Consider the following 22009-nt stretch of genomic DNA (forward strand, 5'->3'; position numbering starts at 1 on the left):
GCTTTTACTTGGTTTATGGTCATATCCTGCCTCCAACCTCAACAAGCTGAAGTTTTGGCCAGTTCCAAGCCTCTGTCTTCTGACACTGTCTGTCTGTCTGTCCCCTTCCATCAGGTGTCTCCGGAGAAGTGCCGCTTCGCCATCGGCCGCATCCTGAGCGAGGGGGACGCGAAGCCGTCGGAGGAGCAGATCAAACGGTTCCAGAAGTATGGCTTCAAGATCTTCAGCTTCCCTGCTCCCAGCCACGTGGTCATGGCCACCTTCCCCTTCACTACACCGTTGTCCATCCATCTGGCAGTCAACCGTGTCCACCCAGCCCTTGACACTTACATCAAGGTAAGCGAGTGTGGCGTGAGGAGCGTTGCCGGTGTTCAGTGGGCTGTCAGAGGCTTCTCTTCCTGACAGCTGATGGGGCTGCTCTGACGTGCCATGTCTTGATATTTTCCCTTGGGCACTACCATCAAGATCTCCTCCTTTTGCAATCTGGCAGGTAGTTCCCCAGCAGGGATGTCCTTCCATTCGCTTGGTAGGCACAGGGGTGTCTTTTCTGCTGTTTCGTGTTTATGAGAAACAAGTTCTTGTCTAATAACTTGCTGTTTTTCTCCTTAACACAGAGATAAAAGCTGATTTTCCCCTTGAGTTTCTTTCTTGTTGTTAGGATCTGGCAGTTACGTGCCCTTCGGTGTAATGCTTCGTGCTATGGAGCTTCTGTTTTGAGTGCCAGCCTCACCAGTGGGGCAGCTTGTCTTCTTCAGGAACAGGAGGAAAAGTTAGAAACTTTCTGGCCTGTGGGCTTATGAAAACTTTCTTTCAAGCAGTACATTGAAATCTGTGGGCCTTGGCCCTGGCTGGGCAGCTGGCTGCTGTGGGCTGTGTTTGCCCTTGCCCTGAGTGGCCATCCCTGCTGCTTGTGGTCCTTTTGAAGCCAGCTCTGCTGCCTTGCTCTGGCTGCCAGGGCAGCTGGGGCAGGGGTGTTCCCAAGCAGCACATCTGCCACAGACACCTCCAGATGCAGGCTTTCCAGAGAGCATGGAAGGTCCTGGCTAGCTGGATGCTGGAGGGAAGGGACTGTCCTTCCCAGTGGGGGAGGATGCTGTGGAGGGGCCATGTCAGCCCTTGGCTTATCTGACTGTCGAGTTCTGACGCTTTGGTTTGTTCGTGTTGAAACACACTATTTATAAACTTGCTTTTCCTGGCGAAACTCCCAGCCTTGTGGGGGAACCGTGTGAATCCCTCCAGCCTGCGCTGTGCTGCAGCATGGCTGCCTGGGTGCCAATCCTGGAACTTCAGCTGGGGGCTCTCTGCCGACCCTCTTGTCCACCCCAGCCACAGGGAGCTGCCCGCTGCTCCTGGGGGAGCGTGCATTAGTGCTGGCAGTAGGTGACACTGCTGTTCCCCCCATTGTGGGAAGCAGAGCCCATCCCCTGTTCTCAGGCTGTGTGTCTCCTGCTGGAGCTGTGCCCGTTTCTCTGTGGGGGCACCAGGCAGAGCTGCCAGCCCTGTGGCGGGCGTGCACGGAGGGGGCTGAGCGGGCGGGAGCGCTCGGAGACACCGGGCTGAGGCTGCCTGAGCTGGGGAAGGGCCCAGCAGCACATCTGTCACGGGGGAGATGGAGCTGTGAGAGCTCAAAAGGGAACCACAGGCTGCTCTGGGAGCACCTGGCACTGTGTAATGGGAGTGGTCCATTTCCATTTACAATAACTGAAATCATAGGGAAACGGACACCCACGGGCACTTGCAGAGGGAGGGGACACATTCTGATCTTGGCCCAGTCCCAGCAGCACGGGGGTCAGGGTGCCTGTGTCTGTCTGAATGTCCTGCAGCACAATGGGATCAGGACTGAGGATCAGGCCCTGCCCATCTGGCACTGACCATGGGGACACAGGCAGGAGGAGGGTGGGTTTGCCATGCCAGGAGGGGCAGAGGGCAGTGGGTGCTGCTGCTCCCTGCACACTGCACCCTGGGGATGCCCTGCCTTTCCCCAGTGTGGCACAGGGCACTCAGGAGACTGTTTGCAGCCCTGCCAGCAGCATCCCTGCCACTTCTCCCTCAGCCTGGACTGTCTGCACCCCTGGGGCTGTGCTGGCACTTCCTGGGGTGGAGGGATGGGGAGGGAAGGGGAAACTTTCATGGAAACAGGTGACCTGTGCCCGCTCAGTGGTGGGAATGGGGGTTGCCATGGAGACAGCTTCTCCAAATAGCATCCTTCATCCCACCCCCAGAGCCCAACTCCCTTAAGCAACCCGAGAGAGCAGCGAGACAGATTTGCTTTATTTATTTATTTATTTATTTATTTCCTGTGTGCCTGCTTTGGGAAAGGTGCTGTTCATGAGAGCTGGGGGTCAGGCCTGCCAAGAGCAGGTCCCTCACAGCTCTCCCATCTCAGGAGGTTGGAAGGCAAAAGCCATGAGGCATGAAAGGGGACTCAGTGGCAGGGATGAAATGCTGGCTCCCATGGAGAGAGAGAATTAGCTGAAGTGGAGGGAGGATGACATGGCTGCCTAGTCCTAGAAAGAAGGTGTGGGAGAGCTGGGGATGGAGAGGGAGCTGAAGGAGGCAGGAAGAAAGTTGCAAGGTGGGGAGGGAGGGTGGAGAAAGCTTTGGAGATGCTGAAAATAGAGAAGAGGAATGGGAGGAGAAGGGGACTGGAGGGGGTTATGTTGGGCAAAGGAACTGAGGGTTTGGGGTCCAGCTTAGGAAACAGGGCAGTGAGAGCTGGGGGGGAACTCTGGGCCGGAGTTGAAAGAAGCCTTAGCACAGATGGCACTCCAGCAGCCTTCCCATGGCATCTGTGGGGTTAACTTGGGGACATGCAATCCCAAAGGCTGCTGGATGAGACCTGTGGCTCCCTCTGGGCTTGCTGCTGCTGCTGTGCAGAAGTTACCAGGAGTGTTTGTGGCTTGTGTTTCCCAAGCAGTCGGGGTGCAGTGGTGCTGGCTTTTGGCAGTCTGAACTTTGTGTTTCCCAGTCTGCCATGGCTTTGGAGGGACAGGAAAAGTTAGAAACAAATTTATTACAGGAATTTAAAAAGAGCAGTAGGGTGACAGTCTCCTTTCATTAAGGGTGGGAAGGGAGATGAGCTGGCATGGAGCAGGAGGTCTCATGTCCAGGCTGTCCTTGCAGCCTGCATCTCTGCCCCCCTGACTCTTGTGAGCACAGGAGCTGGCATTTCTGTCAGACTTTAGGTGCAGGCCTGGCTTTTGGGAGCTGTGGGGAAATGGTTGCAGCCATCCTTTGCAGGTAAGAGGACATCCTTCCCCTCAATGGCAGACTGGCAGTGAGTTACTGGCTAGAATTGCCTTCTGAGGAGGCCAGGAGGGGCTGCTGGCTCATTACTGTGAACATGGGTTATTTAAGGCATAGGCTGGGGTTATTTAGCGTCCCTTAAAAGCATTTCCTCCCTAATAACCTCTGATGTTGCTTCTCTCTGCCTCCAGGCAGGTATGCCCTGCTTTCCTGGGATGTGCACTCCTGGCCCACACCACAGCTGCCTGTCAGACCAGGCACTCCCAGCTCCTGGGAGCAAAGGAGAAAGCTCTTCTCTGGTGGGGACTCTTTCTGACAGCTCTGGGAGCAGCTTATTCCCCTGCAACCTCCTGCCATTTCAAGGAGTGTTTCTTCTGCTTTAGCTATAATGAGCTCTCTGTGGTGGGCTGTGTGTCCCTGCATCTCTCTGCATCCATTCTGGCACCTGCTGGGCCCTCCTGGCTGTTGGTCTCCTCTGGCATAGAGAGGTGGCTAATTGCATCCCAGGCAGAGCTGGCAGGTGTCTTTCACTACAGCCCTAGAAGTGCCTGCCTCAACATGGTCTCTTTTTGTGATTTTTTTGGGGTCAGTTTTGTGATCTTCAGCCAAGGCAGATGTGGAAGTGGATGCCAGTATCATTCTGGCTGCTTTGCACCCTCCAGAGCACCAGCTGACTGACCTCAAACTCTGACTGCCTAACTTGGAAAACTGGGGTTTTATCTCTTTGGGTGGTCTTTTAAAGGTATCCTCCAAGTTCAGCTAAACTCCCAGCTTTTTTCCTTCCCCTGGTCTCTGTAATCACAAGTTTCCCACTTCCATGGGCTTGTGAATCACTCCTTTACAATGCAGATCTCAGGCAAGAATGTCTGGCATGGACTCTGTGATGCCAGGAGATCTTTGGGAACTGTCAGGTTGGCTCCTGCCTGACAGAGGCTGTCGTGTTCCTCCACACCTCAGCTCCCCACGAAAGGAGCTCCACAAGGTGCTGGAAAGATGTGGCTTGTTCCTGTTTACAGCCAGGGAAATGTGTTATTCCTTGGACCATCAGCTTGGAGCAAGCTTTTGTCCCCTTGTCAGCTATGGCAGTTTAGGATGTGGTCACCTCTTACCTCTCTCTTTGCTAAGCTAAATACAAAAACCTTTTAAAGTTCCCACATTTTCCAATGTTTTCCATATTTTCTGACCTTAATTTCCAGTTTCTTTTTTGGACCTGTTTTGAGCTTAAAAACTTCTGTGACTTGTCAGTAGCTCAGGCAGATGCTTTTATTTCAGCAATGGTCATATTGCTGTAGCACATGAATCTCTGGTGGAGACCTTGTCCCCTGCCACAGACCCCCAGTCCTGGGTTTGATCTAATAGCAGCCTCAGACACGTGCCTCTGCCCTTTGATGGAGTTGTGGTTCCTCAGTTAAAGATGGGAAATGATGCCAAGCCCTGCATCTCCTCTGAGCTGGATTGAATGGCGCAAATGCTGGTTTGTTTATCAGTCAAGCCCTCCCTCCCCACTAAAACAAATCCTGTTTGCCAACAGGATCTGACAGCTGTAAACAAGTATTGGTTGGCATTAATTATGCTGATCTCCTTTGCTTCCTGGTGATCTGGCCCAGTTGCAGCCATCCGTGTATTTTGTCTTGGCTGGCTTTGCCTGGGCAGTCTGTGCTTGTTCAAGTCAGTTATTTACCCATTGAATGTTGGCAGGTACAGGCTGCTGTCTCTCCTGGGACTTTTTAGCATCTCCAGCTGGCCAGAGATCACCCTTTGACATGTGGACAGCTTGTCAGCAGGGAGTTCAGCGTGTTGAAATGTGTGTTATCTGGGCCTGCGAGCCATGTGTTTTATCTTGTCATGGAAGAACAAACATTTCACCCACATCCTCTGCCCATGTCGTCTGACTCTGTCCTAATTTCAGTGCAGAAATATTCAGTGAACACTCCTCCCTTCTCACTGGTGCTGCTGAGGTTTCCCCTGGCTGACCTGTCCAGGGTCTGTGCCATCCTTCAGACACTTCTCCCCTACCTAGTGCCCCAAACAGCTCCAGAACATGGATACCTCTGTCTGGGGGGAGTGGGAGCTTAAATGATCCTTTATGGCAGCTGAGCCTCAGCACCCTTGTGAGGCTGCACCTCATCTTTCCCCTCTGGCTCCCCTGACCACGCTGCTGAGCCTGCTGCCTTTGCTCAGATCTGTTGAAAATCCTTTTCTCCCAGCAGTTTTAAATGAAGGAAGGTCTGTGGAGCTGTGTTCCCATCCCAGGTGGTCTGTGCTTTAAAGGCCATCCTTTTGCTTGGCTGTGTTGGGAGGCTGGGATTGGGGGTTGGGAGCTGATAAAACATTTACAAAAAGGACTCAATTATTGGGATGTTTTTCCACTTAAATTCTTTCTCCTGGATGATTTAGTTTATTTATTCCGGGCTCTGTGCATGAAGCATTTTTAAATGCCAGCTTGTCGTGTGTGAGCAGCTCAGGCTTCAGTCTGCACGTGCGTGAGAGCTGATCGCAGTGGCAGCTTCAGCCAATCCACTGCTGCCTGAATTTTCCTCCAGAGGTCCAGGAATTACTAACAGATGCTCAGTCCTGTGTTCTTGGACCACAGCTTCATTTGTCCTCGTGAGCTCCTTGGCTCTCCTGCAAGCCCTGGGGACCAGAGGCTGAAGACTGCTGCCCAAGGTGGAGCCCTTGCTGAGCCAGGGCCACTCAAAGCCACATATGCACATCTCTAGAGAGAAGGAGGAGCAGGACACCTTTATCCAAACTTATCACCTATAACCTGGGGCTTTGCTGCCCTCAGTGTCTCATCATGTGGGTCTGGCAAGACTCATGCAGTTGATGTTCTTCTTCCTCTTTGCATCAATGGCTTACCCTGCAGAATATGCCAGTGAATTTCTGGGAAATGGAGCCCTGGATCTTTCTCCTGCCTTTTTCCCATGCCCCAGTGTGACTGTGGGAATTGATAAGCTTGAAGAGGGTGCTGGGGTTAGGGGTGGTGGCACAGCTGCCTGGCTGGGTGGGATGACCCTCACTTTAAGCCCATGTGCTCATGGGTGTAGGTCTTCAGGGTTCCCCGGGAAACAGGAGGTTACCTGACACTGCTGGGAAATGATCCTCACACATCAAATAATAATGGGGGAAAAATCCTAGAGAGTCATAGAGGATTTGATGTGTCCATCTTCTGTTGATGTCAGGGACGAGACCAGAGCTGACAGTGTGACAGGCTGCTTGGCTGTGGGCTGTCATATATTTGGAGTAAGGATAGAGGCTCCAGGGAAAGTGTTTTGGGAGCCCTTGCATGGTCCCAAGCTGGGCTGTAGGTCATGTCACATGTGGCTTGTGCACTATTCATGGACCCTTCTTGGCTGATGTTGAGGACAAGGACCAGAGTGGCTTGTGCAGTGCTAGAAAGCACCCTTGGCTGGTGTGTGCTCTCTGCCAGGAGCAGTGAAGCTCTGGATCTCGGGCTGGGCAGGAGGAGCAGGTGACGGGTGGGCACTGTGATGCTCCAGCCTGTCCCAAAGGTGACATGCAGTGGCAGGGAGTGCAGAGACCCCGGGGTGTCTGTGCCTGTGCGGGCGCGTTCTTCTCTCGCTGACCTGCACTGACAGCTGGTTTTCAGTGGGCTCTCTGCAGCACAGCCTGCTCACTGCTGGTTGGCACCCCCCAGCTGGATGTCACATCACATCAGTTCTCACGTTCACAGCAGCTTTTAGTTATTAAATATTTTTAGCGACAAAACAAAACCACCCAAAGATGTTTCAGTCCCGCGAGCGTGAGCGACCTCGCCCTCAGCGTGGAGCGGGCAGGGGAGAGCAGGATGCCCACGAGACCAGGCTGGGGGCTGAGCCAGGTGGAGGGGGTTTGGTGGGCAGGGTTGTGCAGTGCTTTGGAGCAGGTCTGTTTAACCTGTGTCTGCAGGGACTGCGCTCCTCCTGTGCAGCTAATGGAACATATGGGGCCCGGGGCTCTGCGTCACAGCTCCTGCCACCCGCAGCAGGCAGCCCCACTGTCCCTTCCCCAGAGGAATGTGGCAGCCCCAGGCCACTACTCATCTGCTGTCACCTTCTCCCTGGTCCTTGTGGGCAGGCTGTGAATTAACACTGACCATGCTTCATGTTCAGTGCTGCCTGTGCCAGGCACGTCGGTGTGCACCAGTCAGTGTGTGCTGGTTTCCCAGTCTGTGCTGGTGCCATTCCTGCTGCCTGTGCCTGCACACACCTTTCCTCCTGCAAGCAAACTGTGCAGCTTCTGTTTCAGCTCTGCTATTCGGCTCCTGCACGGGAGCAGGTGCAAACTGCAGCTCTGACAGCATTGCTGCTTTGAGCAGGAGAGGTTTGCTGACCAGTTTTGAGTTTTGGTAGTTAAAAAGGCTCCTTCCCTGCCTCTGCAGCTTGTGGCATGTGTGAAATCTCCCAGGTTTTCCTCAACTTTTTGTTGACTCTGTGCAAGAGTCTGTCCTAGCAGCAGACAGGGGAGTCCTGATTCTAGGGAAGCAGGGTGTGGGATGCACATGTGTGGGATGCAGGCTCCTGCCACCGTGGCCTCCCAGTTCTAATTGATCACAAAATGGGAACAGACCAGGTTAGAAGGGGCTTGCAAAGAGAGTCTGGTACAGCCTTTTATAGGAAAGGGTGTGTGGTTATGTAGCACCCAATTGCACCTTGAAAGCCTCTGGCTATGGGGCCTCCACCACATTCCTGTGGAGGTTTCTCCAGCTGGCAGCTCAGCCCCAGATTGCTGCCACAGTGGGCACTTTCCTGTGACATCCAGCATTTTGAGCCTATTGCTATCCCAGCTCCTTTTTCAGGAACATTTCCAAAGGCAGCTCCTGGGAGAAGAGTGAACTTCCAGTGCCTGCCCTCCCATGCATGCCAAACTGTGTGGGCATCCCTGATGGCCTGGCAGCCAAAAGCCTGGACCCCTGTTGGCTGTCACTCAGTGGTCCTGTTTGGAGGCATTTTGGTCCCAGGAGGGAGTAGGAATCCACCTCACCTTCCCAAGCTGTTGCTTTGGAAAGTTGGGAGAGCAGCCTTGGAATGACTTGCTCAACCTTGCAAGATTCTCACAGAGATGAATCTTCTCAGACAAAAGATTTGCTTCCCCTTGTTTGCAGCGAGGATTAATGATCACGGGAGAAGCCGGGGATATTTCATACAGCTGTCCAAGGAAGAGAAAGAACTGAGATGGTTTGCCTTGGGCAAGGAGGGAGAGTAAAACACTACAGTGCTTTTCTGTCAGATCTCTTTATCGACTTGATCTGTACGTGTGCTCTGCCCAGATGTATTTATAGAGAATCCCAGAGGATGCAATCGGTTCGAAAGGTTTTCTTTGTCAAGCATTGGAGACGTGTCCAGCTCTTTCCAGCAGCCACAGTGTCCTGAACCTTGGGGTCTTCCCTTCTGGACAGCTAGTCAATTAATTCAAGGATGAGATTGATTTGCCTCTCTGCAATTATTTTATCTGAGTCCTAATGAGTTTTGTCTGGACAGGTTCTTCCCCATAGCCCTCTGAGCCAGACCTTGCCAGCTGTGCCAGGCTTAAGAAATAGGAAAATGAACCCGATCAAATGAGAAACAGCTTCACAGAAATATTGCTCTTTTCCAACAAATGCTGTTGGCCCAGTTTCCCTGGCTGTGAAGCTCCCACTTTGAAACCTGTGGAGCAGGCAGATAATACACTTGAAAGCAGTGGCATTTTTACCTCCAGAAAAGGGACCATTGTGCTATGACTAACTTGCACTTTTTCAATTCTAGTTAAGTATAAAACGGTAGGAAAGGCCCCGCTTTGGAGAGAGCAGAAGAGTGAAAACATTTCTCTTCTGCAGTGAGTCAAAATATGGATGGATGAGTCGCGAGGTTGGGTGGTGATCAGATCACAGGGATGAAAGAACAGAATCAGTTCTTCCTCCTCCTCCTGCCTAGAGCCTGTGTGCCATAGGCAAGGCACAGCTTTGGGGCTGCACCAGAGGCTGGGGCACCAGTGAGGTGGCAGAGCCCAGCTGTTTGCTCTGAAGCAAAGGGTCACACTGGGAGTCCCTCAGGGTCTCTTTGTTTCACAGGAGATACACAGGAGATACACACACACACACAGAGCTCTGTCAGCTCTGCCTGCCTGCAGCAGCTGCTGCCCTGTGGATGCTGTTTGAATTGATGCTGCTGTGTGCTGGTGGCCCTGGGCAGAGGCAGCAGCCTGGAGGTGTCCAGAGTGGCCACTCCTCATGGCAGTGACAGGTGTGGAGTTCTGTGGAGCTGCTCACATCCTGGGGAGGCCTTCATGGGCTCAGGATGTGCTTTTCTCTCTCTGTGCTGTTGCCTGCTGGCTGTCACTCTGCCTGAACCCTCAGGGCCTTTGGGGAGTGGATGCAGGGTATGGTTCAGTGCAGACCTACACACAGCCAGTATATCCCATCCTGCTTTGAGGAGCAAACCCCCACTGCCTGTTTATTGTCAGGACAACTTGGATTGTCCCAGTGGGCTGCCAAATCCTGGCCCTCTGAACTCCTCTGGATTTGCCAGGACTGGGTTCATCTTCATGGTATCCAGCTGCCTCAGCTGTTGAGGGCTCCAGAGCAGTTTGCAGGCTGGTCTGTGAGCTCCTTGAAAGTGGAAGGTTGAGCTATGCTTAATTATTGCCTTGCAGGCTTTTGGAGAGTGCCTGTGAGCCCTCAGTCTAGAACTCCTTCTGTGTCTTTTCCAGCATGTGGCAGTTGATTTCAGCCTGTGCTTCAGCCACACCAGGGAAAATCAGAGCCTGTAATAGAAATGTTGACAGTTTCTAACTCCACCACTCATGCCTGGGGCTGGAAGGAATTACTCCAGATCAGAACTGCCCTGAGGCAGCTGATGGAGGTCTGCAGCATGGCAGGATGTCCAAGCTTCCTGAGCTGCTTCCCCTGCTCCATTCCAAGTGAGCAACAAGTCATGGCAGCTCTCTTCACCTTCATGGCCCTTGTGCTGGGTGGGTCACCTGGCACCTCTCTGAGTGCATGGGAACAAGGAAAGGCATCTGTTCCCCTATTGTCAGACCACAGTGGGCAGAGGGGCCAGTCTGCCTCGGGAGCACAAGCCAGTGCTTGTCCTCTGTCACCCTTGAGCTGATTTCTCTCAGGATCCAGTGCAGTGCCTGGTGTTGGTAAGAGATGGAAGGTGCCTGTTTACCCTCAAGAGTGATCAGCACCTGATGGTGCCTCTAGTCCACCCCATTTCTTTGTCCCCAGCCCACCCAACATTCACCTTTCTTGGGCTCCTCAGTGCTGTGGTGGGTGTGAGGAGGCAGAGGCTCACACCTGGCTTGAGCAGATGCATTTCTGCTGGGTTTGTCAGAGACAAGCTCTCTCTTAGGTGGAATGCCTCTGCCCTGCCAGGTCAGCTCGGCTGGGCACATAATCCAAAAAAGAATGTGCTTCCAGTATGAAGGAGAGGAACAAACCTTCCTAAGAGGGGAGATGATGATGGGAAGTCAGCTCTCCTGGGTACCAGAGAGAAACTAGTACTGATTTGGAGCAAAGGCTCAATACAGCTTTAAGGACAGAATCAGCCTCCTCCCAGTGCCTCCCTCTGCACTGGGATGGCAAAAGAGAGATGCTGGGGCCATGAAATGGAGTTACTGATGAAGCTTGGAGTGTGCTTGTCTTCCAGGCCACTGACATCTGAATCTTGCACATGTATGTTTTGCATGGCTGCCTCCTCCTAAAGCTCAGCAAGGCTCTGCTGATCTGAGGCTGAGCTCCAAATTAAATGACACCAAACAGCATGGCTTTACATTTCAAAGGCTCAGAGCAGAAGGATGCCTGGGACTTGCTGTCGCTATGGAGTAATTGGAATGATTTTTTTTTTTTTTTGGCGGCTTGTACAATGACCACCGGGTGCTTGCTCCACAGACAGATGGTTTTACCTGCATCTTCTGCTAATGGGAGGAATTATAACAACCCTGCAGGGATGAAGAGGAGTGACAGAGCTCAGTACAGTGGAGACAGCAAGTTAGTAGCTGCTCTGAGTCCCCAGCTCTGGCTGCTTATCACAGTGGTAACTTGTGGATGGGCACATTTGCATCACACAACCCCTGGAAATTTCTGTTTCTGTTCTCCCATTCCACACACCACCAACCAGAAAATCTCCTAGTACATTTTAAATTGCTACTGTGTCTCTTTCCCTTATCTTCACAGGGATGGACTCAGCAAAGGGGCTGCTTGAAGGTCAGAGGTGGAGGTCTAAGGCAGCTGGGAGAGTGGTTGGTCTGGGAGCCCCAGTCCCAGCACTGGGGGCTGTTGCCTTTCAAATGAAACCTGAAGGAGTGTCCTGGCCCTGGGGGAGGAAGAGAATGTGCCATGGCTGATCGCAGAGTGGCCCTGTCTGCAGCTGCCTGTTGGCTTCATTCAGCATTGCTGACAGGCTCTGTTCCCACTCTGTAGGGCTGTAACACAACAGCACTCTGGGAGGGAAACAATGGCCTCATTCCCACTGTGGACACCTGCATTTTTTCCCTGCTCCTGGATGGCCAGTTGCTGTCATTAACTCAGGGGTTTATTTCTGCCTGGAGCTGCTGGCAGGTCCTTGACATGCAGGAAGGTAGATATCTATCATCTGCTGGGGCCAGCTGCTCTGCTCTTCACGCTGTGCAGATTCACAGCTTGGGGTAAGGTCCTCCCAGTGATTCAGTAACCAGCCCGTGAGTTGGCAAAAGCTTATCAGGAGGTCAGTGTGGAGAAAGACTTGCTCAGGTACTTCTCAGTACAGGAATGAGCAAAGCAGAGTGGTGCTGTGGCTGCAGGAGCTGCCAGATGTTGTGGGCTCACAGTGGAGGAACACAGCCATCAGCTCCTCTCTGTTGTTGCATCTTCCTCCTCCTCTCTCACGTGCATCTCTAGTGCCAAGTTCACTTGTCCTGCCCAGGTCCTGCCACCCCAAGAAGCCACTGCCTTCATCTCCCAGCAGTTGACCTTCAAAGCTGTTTCTCCTGGTGGGAGCTACTTTGGGACCCATAGCATTGACTCAGCTCTGGCTTTCTGCTGTGCCCTGAGGCACAGGACCAGTGTCCTGGGACAGAGCTGCCCAGGCAGAGCACACTGCCTGCCCATGGCAAGCTGTGGCTGCTTGGGGAAGGGCACAATGGGACAGAGGTGTAGATATGCTTCCCCAAAGGCCTCCCCATCCTCCAGGTACCCAGAGTGTGAGGAGAGGCATCAGCACTGGGAAGAGGAGGGATGTCCTCCAGGTCTCAGGGCACTAATGAGGATGTGGGGCAGCTCTGGTGGCTGCAGGTTTGGCTGCTGTGCTGCCATCAGTGGTGTTACACAGGGCTGTGTATGGTTTGGGCTACCTGAGAGGGCAGAGCAGTGGTACAGATGGGGAGTTGGCTTCCCAGGATAGAAAGATCTGGAAAGCTGAGTGGTTTGATGCATCTCCAGAGCATTACCAGCTCATGGAGCACATCTGGGAACATATGGGATCATTGTGGAAGGACAGAGTCAGGCTGGGCTCTGTCCTTGCCTAACTGCTTTGATTTCTCCTCCTGATTGATCTGCACAGTCAAACTCACGATTCTGTGCTGGCAGAGGAGCAGTTGCCAGCCTGCAAAGGTCGCTGGCAGCAGCTGCTCCCCTCCCTCCCCTGCTGCCCGTGCTGCCGGCAGCGGAGCCCGGCCTGGAGGCGCTCAGCTCGTGTCCCTGCTGCCTCCCTGCTCTGTGCTGCTCAGCGGGTGCTCTGCTCTCCACACCAAGGTAATGAGCCCGCTGGGACTGCACAGGGTCCCTGGTGAACCGAGGAGGAGGTGAAAGCTGCAGAGGAAAGGCAGCCTCACCTCGCCTTGCCTTGCCTCGCCTTGCCTTGCCTTGCCTTGCCTTGCCTTGCCTTGCCTTGCCTTGCCTTGCCTTGCCATGCCCGCTCGCAGAGGGGCCGATGGAGAAGGGCGGCCAGCACGTGTGGCCGCTGAAATGGCGTGTGTGGGGACACCTGGAGCTGCCCCTGGTGATTCTGCCTGGTACCACTGCTTGGCCTCCCTCACAGCCCTGCTCCCCAGCTCGTCCCGCATTGCAGAGCCTCAGCCCGCCCGGCCGCGTTCGCTCCGTGTTCGCTCCGTGCCCGCCGGCTCTGTGGGTGCGCTGGGATTTCCCCGGGCCATCGGTACCGCCCGCGGCTGCAGCGCTGAGGGCTCCGGGGGCTTCATTAGCCCAGCTCACCCGGGGATTGGCAGCACAGAATTGTCAGCACAGAGTTGTCAGCGCACAGGAGCCCGCCGGAGTCGCATTCGCTTTGCCCTTTGCCAGGTTTTTGGGGAAGAGAGGTGCAAGCTCTTGGATGTGGGGGTTTGAAGGTGGCTTTGCTGGAAGCCTGCAGGGAAATGCCTCTTGTTCATTTATAAACATTCAGGAAGGAACTTGTTCCAAGCCCTGGCTTGCATTTAAAATGTGGAGATAGCTGTCGCTGGGGCAAGAGAAGGAGGAGCAGGAGGGGCAGTGAGCCAAAGGTAACCGATGGCCCATGGGTGTCTGCCCTACAGAGAGCCTGGTTGGGATCCCTGTCACCCAAGACAAGCCTGTGAATGCAGGGTTTCCCTAATCCAGAGCTCAAACGATCTTTCTGCATAGTTGGCTGCACATAACTGATAGCTTTGAAGATCCCTCTGTCCTGGAAACTTGCTTTCTGACATCAGATTTGTCAATGTGTTGTAATTGAGATGTGCTTAGGGATGTCGTGATCAGCTTGCCTATTCCTCCTCAGCAAACCAGGCTGAAACCCACTTGATCTCTTCCTCTGGATCTTCTTGCCTTCCAAATGAGGCCAATAAGCCTGACAGTAAGTCCCTGTGGGTGGGGAGGGAGGACTATTTTGTCTGGGAATCAGGCAGTTGCATCGTGGCTTTGCCCTGGGCTGCTGGTGGCTTTATCTGTGCAAGTTCAACAAGGTTAAGTTCTTCAGCTTCCCTTTTTGGCTTTCTCAGCTGTGAAGGGATGGTGTGAGGCTGAGCTTAGCTCATCGTGAAATATATTCCATGAAGCCTGGGAGCTGGGGGCGTTGCAGAAAGACAAGGTTGTTCAAGGAGGTAGGAAGGGACAGGAGGGTATTTATTCCACTCGACCATTTTCCTCCTGGGGCCATTGATGTGGCACCAGAGTTTGCCTGGTGATTGAGGCTGTGGAAGAGCAGCTAGAGATGCCTGCAATCCAAAGAGTAAAGGGTTGAGGTTTGGAAGGGGCAGCTCAGAGCTTGTCTCAGGAGACTGAGAGCCCCCATGTGCTGTGGGCACCAGGCACTGCTGCTCCTGCTCCATGGCTGTTGCTTTGGCTTTGCTGCAACAGGATTTCATGGCAGGACTTGTTGCAGGTGAGGACATGTGTGAGAAGGCTGTGAACCACAAACCTCCAGCCTCTCTGGACATTCTTGTTGCAGAAGGACAAGTACTCAAGTGAATGGTGGCCCAGGAGAGCAAGCCATCAAGGTGGGTTGGGAATGTCCACCTGGATGAGGACCTCTCCAAGCTATCCATGCAAGAAGATCTGTCACCACAAGAGTCTCATGGCAGGGTGAAGCAGGTCACTCTAGATTAGGATTTACTCTCCCTGTGAGGAACATGACAAAGACACAAGTTTTGGAGAGGCTCTTTTTACCTGTGTGGTGTCCCATGCAGGGTGGGAGGCTGCAGAGGGCTGCCTGGCTGAAGCAGAACAACAGGAGATGGTCTTGGATGATGATCCCTTTCCTGAAAGGCCCTGTCTTGACAGGAGACAGAGAAATTGCCACAGCTGCTGCTCCTGGCAGCCTTGCCAAGGCAGCAGAGCAGGCAAAGCGATTTAGCATTGCTCCAGTCATCCGTGGTGGCAGAGATCATTGCATCAACCCCTTCAGCATTGTGATTAAAGCTGGAGAAGCATCCTGTGAGGGCTGGGAGGAGTGTGTTGGTCCCTGGAGATCCTCTCTCTGAAGCAGAGGCAGCCCTCTCCAGCTGTGGTCCTCCTCTCCCACAGTCTCATCCTCCTCCTTTCGTGTGCAGCTGTTGATCCATGTGCTCCCATAGTGATGGAGTTCCTAGGACCTGGGACAGGAACCCAGCACTGGTTCCTCAGGAGAGGAGAGATTATGTGGATTTACACAGATTCCTTGTCTTGTGATGAAAATCTGGTGTTTGAGCTTCAGGATGGTTAAAATCAAAGTCCCCTTCAGAGAGCTTGTGCGTGGCTGTGATGGGGAAGGAGGAGGAGAAGATGGGAGGTGGTGGGGTCGGGTAGGAGGAAGAGTGTGAGAATGTTATTATGGAGCTCTGGGAAGCTGGTGAGTACCATCTCCCCATCTGGTATTTTATCCATTGTGGGTACTGGAGCAAGGCAGAACTTGGGAAAGTGGAAAGCACTGAGTCTTTAGGAAAACTAACTTTTTATAGTGCAAAAGTTTCCTTTACTTCTGCAACTCTCTGCCTCGGGGCTAATTACCAACAAATAACCGTAACACCAGGGGGGACCCAAGCCCCATGAATTGTGTTTGTTTGCACCATCTGCTCTTTATTCTGCAGGTGACATTCCCATAGTTGGGGGCAGTACCATCCATCCCTGGAAGCACACAGATTGATGTACCTGAATGTGTCTGCCCTGAATGGGCTGGCAGTTTGTCCAAGGCTTGTCCTGCCCCCACTGGGGGCTCTGACTGCCTCTGGCTACTTTCTGAGAGGTTTTATCTCGCTGGGACTTGCTACCTGGCTCATCTCTGAACATGATGGAGGCCTCTTTGTGTGCTGCAGGATTTCTCTTGCAGCTCAAGTGGGTGCTGGAAGAGGGAAAGATCCAGAGTGTGTCAGGGCCTCTAGTGAGGTAGGGCTGGAGCTTATTTCCTTTTGCTGGAGAATAAAATGGAATCTCCATGCCAGGGAGGAGAACAGTGTTCATGACTCTTGCAGTAGCTGCCAGCATGACCTGGGAGCCTGTGCCTGGTCCCTGCCAGCTGTCCCAGGGTGCTGGGATCTCCTGCACCCACCAACTGCCCCGGGCTCACTCCTTTAGCTCTCAGTTTGTCCGTGCCTGGCAGCTGCCACTCCGCAGGTGCTGCCTGGAGGAGCCCTGGCAGCAGCTGGGTGGCTGGGCCTGGGAAGCGCGGGCGGGCAAGGTGTAAATTGCATGGCGGGCTGCCTTCGCTGAGGTGAAAATGAAAAACTCTCCCAAGCTATCAAGCCCAGTGTTTCACAGCTCCCACGGTCCAAATGCCCTCCCACTCCCTCTCACTGCTGCAGGGAGGATCTCGGGGGCTGGTTCTCTCCTGCCTGTCCTGGAGCCATGGCACTGCCACATCAGCAGGGCAGGGTGTCCTGGTGGCAGGCAGGATGGGGGGCCTGCCGTGGGAAGGGGGAAGTGTGCTGAGGGCAGGCAAGGATGCTGGTGCTGTGGGAGGTGCTAATTGCCAGGCTCTGCATTCTGCTACCTGGAGGATTTGTTATCCTTTGGCGAGACTTTGTTTTCCGCTGCCGTAGTGCTGGTGGTGGCACCCGTTCTTCCTGCTGCCTGATGGAAACGGCCTTTTCCTGATTGCAATAATATCACCTTCTGTTTCTGAAACACCTCACAGCCCAGAGGATTTGAAAGTAAAGTGCACGTGCGTGGGAGCAGTCTCACCAGCCCTGAAGTGTGAGTTTCTCCAGGCTGGGAGGCAGCAGCTGTTCCCCAGCCCTTGGCAGCCTGGTGCTGCTGTGCCATGTGCTGGAGCTGGCTCTGGCCTGCCTGGCTCCATGTGCACCCTGCTGGAGCTGCAAGCTGAGATGTTGGGGTTTCCTTGATGTTTGAGGTATTACTGGTGTAAAGCATGTCTGCCTGCCTCTCCCTCCAGCAGTTTGCTTCTGCCCAGCCATCTCTGGGGCCAATGGCTCTGCCCCAGCCTCTGGCTGCCCTTCATTGAGCAGCCCTGAGCACCCAGGCTGTGGCCCAGCAGAGAGGACCAGAATCTGGGTTGGGTTTGGAGGGGACATTTAAAGGTCATCCAGTCCAGTCCCCCTGCAGTGGGCAGGGACATCTTTCACTAGCACAGTTTGCTTAAAGCCCCATCCAGCCTGGCCTTGAGCTCCTGGCTACGTCCAGGGATGGGGCATCCACAGCTTCTCTGGACAACCTCTTCCAGTGCCTAACAACCTTCAGCACAAGGCATTTTATGTCCAGTCTAACCTCCTAGCTTTTGCTTTAAGCCCACTGCCCCTTGCCCTGTCACTACAGGCCCTGGTAAAAAATCTACATCTCTTACAAGCACACTTCGGGGCTCCTCAAAGGCTTCTCCTCTCCAGGCTGAACAACCACAACTCTCTCAGCCTGTCTCCATGGCAGAGTTGTTCCAGCCCTTGGACTGTTTCTGTGGCCTCCTCTGGACCTGCCCTGGCATGTCCATGGCTGTCTCATGCAGGGGTCCCCAGAGCTGGAGGCAATATTCCAGGTGGAATTACAAGAGCAGAACTGAGGGGAAACATCTGTCCACACCACTTGTAGTGCAGCCCAGGAGACCCTTCACCCCAGGGGGAAGGGGTGCCTCTGTTTCTTTGCTTTCATCAGCTCATGTGGATGACTTGAAGCAATGTCTGACCTCAAGCTGCTGTCTGAGCAAAGAGGAATGGAAACAGGGACATTCCCAGTCTGAGCCTGGGACAGAAGGATGGCCCAGCAAGGAGGAGAACACCAGAGAGGGCTGAGTGCTGTGCAAATGAATTGCAAAGCCTCTCAGGACTACCTAGCACCCGTGTTCTAAGATAAGCAGGGATGACACACCGAGCATGGAGCGTGTGAGGAAGCGAGGAGGATGTGGCACACAGCACAGCTCCCCCCAGTCCTAGCTGGTGGCTCAGTTTCAGCTTTTAATTTTAGCAACTGATTTAGGGCCGTTCAGCTCCACGCAGTTTTGTTGTTCCTTTAAAATCCCTGGGACTGAAGCGTCCGACTCCATCGCTGGGAGATGGAGAGGATGGCTGCCTCCAGCTGGAAGGAAGGTGTGGGGGAGTTGTGTTGTCTGGCGTGTGAGGACAGGGCTGGTGGGTCTCCTGGGGGTCTCCCCACACTCTCCCAGGTGCCAGCTGACTTGCTGGCAGTGCCCAGAGCAGCCCCAGTGCCAGCAGCACAGGCAAGGGGAGCCTTGTGGCACTGAGGCTGTGGTGGTGCCCTGGCTGGCTGGGGGGATGCTGGTGAGCCCTCCCAACAGGGAGCAGTCCCCAGCGGTGGTCACAAGCCCCCTGTGTGTTTGCACTTCTTCAGGTGTGGCAGCATAGTAAAGGGAAGGGACTGAGCCCAGCTGCCTGTGGAAAAGCTCCTCACATGGTTGGTGTTGCTCCAGTGTCACAGCCAGGATGTGGATGGGAGTAGCTCCATGTGCCCTTCTGCTTCCCTGCAATGGCAGCAGCACGTCCTCTCACAACAGGAACAAGGGTTCTAGGCACAGTTGCACTGACTTACTGGCACACTGTGCCAAAATGAAGTTTAGACAATCCCTGTGAACAACCCAGAGCTTCTCCTTGAGTCTGGCCCTCCTGGCCACATGTCCATTGGCCCCTCTGGGAAGTTCTCTGGACTGGCTCTGTGCAGAGAGCAGGCAGTGCTGAGGCTGCACCCTGCACTGTCAGCACTGTTGGCTTTCCCAGTGCCTCCAGCTTGGGGCTGCCTGGTTCCCCTAAGGGAGAAGAGGGTTTTTATCTGCTGGGTGACCAGTTGCTTGCTCCCCATGGTTTTTCCAGTCCTGGCTGGGGTTTAACAGGCACGTTTTTCACATGTTGCAGGCAGAAGGTGCTCTGGCAGGGATGGGTGCCAGGCACAAGCAATGGCTGTGTTCCTGTGGCACACAGGTGGCTGGAGCATGAAGTAGACATCTCTGCAGTGGAGCCAGGAGCTGCTGGGCAGCATGAACAGCTCAGCCTCCAGCTCTGCTCCAGCAGGAAGCTTGGTGGTGGCATGAAAAGCCTCTCCTCAACTGCTCCTACAGCATCAGTCCTGAAACAGGGACTCTGCAGGCTGGTGTCACTTAACAATCACCTTGTAAGTGATTCCAAGAGGTCACAGTAAGGAGTCGAGGGTGACAGGGAACCTGTGGGGTGAAGTGGGGTGAGGAGAGCAGCTGCCTCCCCACTGCCTTCCTGGCAACACTGGAAGTGTTGTGGGTTCAGCTGGAGCCTGATTGCCAGCGTGCCCGTGCATGGCGAGGAGCCAGAGAGCATCCACAAGGCTCGTTTGTGGTCTCCTAACAAGATGAATTCTTGCAGCAGTGGGAGATGAAGCAAATCCAGTTGGTGACATTTGAATTCCTGAGCAGTTGAACCTGGCAGAGTGACAAAGACAGTCCCTGCAGTGCCCCAGCTCATCTTCTGCTTCCCAGCAGGTGCTGAGGGCCATGGTGTGACACGAGCACCCTGCCACCTCCTTCTGCCTTTGCACAATTCTGCCTGGATTTTAATGACTGCAGGTCATGGCTCGGACACCTTGTCATGTCCTCTGCAGCCCTGGGACTGCTCTCATGCTCACCCAGGAAAGTGGGGGCCTCTTCCCCCTGGGAGGCTGTGCCCAAGACATATCATGAACACACATTGAGACCTTGTGGACGAGTAGGGGGAGGAGGATTTGTGCTGATGAATAGCTGGCACCTCCTGCTGCTGGGGAAGGTCTCCCAAAAACCTGGCCATTGCATAACCCCGTCCTTTCTGATGCATGAGGCATGGGGATGCTCCATTCCTAGCAGGATGAGAGTGACCTGGAGGAAATCCTGCAGTCAGTACGTGGTGGGAGGTGATATGGAACCCGAGGTTAAAGATTGGGCGAGGTGCTGTTCCATCTGGGAAAGAGGAGTGCAGGAGTCTTCCCTTACGTAACGCCTTGCTCCCGAGAAGGTGGTGAGCAGCACCCCACCACATTCCTCAGATGGGCTGAGAAGGAGTTGGCTTCATGGGAAGCATGGGTCTGATGTGGCAGGAGTGTGCTGGAGCTGCTCTTCTGTCAGAACTGAACTTGTGGACTCTGGGTGCATTTGTGTGTGTAGATGGGCTGCATGGATTATGTGCAATGAATCAATCCCCCGTTTCAGGTGCCATGGGGAGGGTCCTGCACAGAAATGAGCCCTGAATGCTGCACTGCTGCCTCTGTCTTTGCTGGCCATGGGAAGGGAGAGCTGCTGGCAGAGGCTGAGGAGGGAGGTGGCCCTGCACGACCTTGCAGAGGGACAAGTCCTCTTTCCTGCCCCACTTACTGGTCCTGTTGTCACAGCCAGCAGCCTGACACTGACAGTGTCCCACTGTTCAGCTCTCGCTGAGCTCCTCCACCCGTGTGAGACTGCTTTGGATTTGACTGGAGGGCTCTGCCTTGCAAACTCCACATTCCCCTTGCTGCTCCATCTGTTGGCTTGGTGGCACAGCCAGCCAGGGGCTCCCTTCTCAGTGGCAGTGCTATGCTGCCTGTTGAGCCTTTCTGTTGTTTTGCCATGTTGTTGAGCCTTTGCTAATTCGCTCTCTTCCCACACCTTTGCCTTTGGGCTCTGCTCTCCAGTCTCTCTGGGTTGTTTCTTTTCATTGCAGTGTTTCTCTCCGTGGGGATAATCCCAAACTCACTGTGTCACCAGTCTCTTTTGCACTTTGCTGCACTATTCTTGCCTGGCCTCTGCCTGCTTCCTAATCTCCTTTGGTATGATCACAGGGCTGATATCCCACCCCCTTTAGATGATCCCCTTATCCATTTCCATTGTCATGGCTCCCCACCTCATGGCTCATTTCTCAAGTCTTTATGCAGCCTCATCCAGGCTGGACAGGACAGCGTCCCCAGGTTCAACATCCCTGCTCCTCCTTGGGGACATTGTGCTCTCCTGAGCCCACCTGCCAGTGCTGAGCTCTGCAGCAGCCCTGCCACAGGCTGGGTTTCTCTGGGAAGAAGCACAGAAGCAGAGGCCAGCTCACTGGCCTGGCTTCCAGCTTGATTTGTACAGACATAAACTAGCACTCTCAGGCTCTGGTTTCCCTCCATTTAATTTTGGGAAAACCTTGGATGAATTGGGAAGAAAGCAAGTATTGCAGCTGTCCCTAATGAGGCAGGCATGGGTATTGACAGGGAGTGTCCAGCCACTTTGGCATGGCCCCACCATGGTCCCCAGCCATGGGCTTTGGGCTGGACACCTGGGCTGGTCTGGCTTCAGGGACACAGAGCTGCTCCTGGCAGGGTGGAGCACCCTTGTCTCTCTTGTAGGATAATCTTGAGTGTGAAGCAGCATTTGGCTCAAGAGCCAGTCCTGCTCTTCATTCATGTGCACATTTTTATTCCTTAAAAAGCCAAGATTCCCACATTTTGTATGGGCAAGAGGGGGTGTTGTTTGTGTTTTGGGGGTGCCACTGCTATGATGGTATAATTGCAAATTGTAGCAGTGTAGAGTAGATTGTATGGAGAGGGTATGTCCCAGATCCATTCTTTTGAAACCTTAGGAGGGGGTTTGGAAAGTCAGCTTGGGATGTCTTGAAGGCCAGACTGGAGCCCTGAGGATCTGGACTGGTTGGAGATGTCACATGAAGTTAATGAAAGTCTCTTTGCTCTAAGATCCTTTGAGTTGTCCTTGTCTGCATGAAGTGATGGAGGGCCAACTGGATTTGTCCAAAAAACCCTGCAAATCCTGGAGGTACCTATCTCTGGTGTGTGTTGCAGTAACCTAAATTAGGGAGCTGAGCTGGGGGTTGGTGGATGGGCTTGTGGTTGGCAGAGCAAGGGGCAGAGTGGCGGGGAGGGCTCCTGTCTGCCTTGCTGCTGAAAAAGCAGCAGTGATATGAGCCGCCTCTGCTCTGCTGCTAAAAACAACCC

General features: G+C 53.9%; 1 protein-coding gene across 1 annotated transcript in view; it reads left to right on the forward strand.

The window, feature by feature from the left end:
* TEX264 (testis expressed 264, ER-phagy receptor) overlaps positions 1 to 22009 on the forward strand; it is a 39168-nt gene that overhangs the window by 7924 nt on the left and 9235 nt on the right. Inside the window, exon 4 of the mRNA XM_058032217.1 lies at positions 115 to 336. Coding sequence (XP_057888200.1) covers positions 115 to 336 — 222 coding nt within the window. The remainder of the gene's footprint in view (positions 1 to 114; positions 337 to 22009) is intronic.

Source organism: Melospiza georgiana, chromosome 11 (assembly GCF_028018845.1).
Source record: "Melospiza georgiana isolate bMelGeo1 chromosome 11, bMelGeo1.pri, whole genome shotgun sequence".
Classification (NCBI taxonomy): domain Eukaryota; kingdom Metazoa; phylum Chordata; class Aves; order Passeriformes; family Passerellidae; genus Melospiza; species Melospiza georgiana.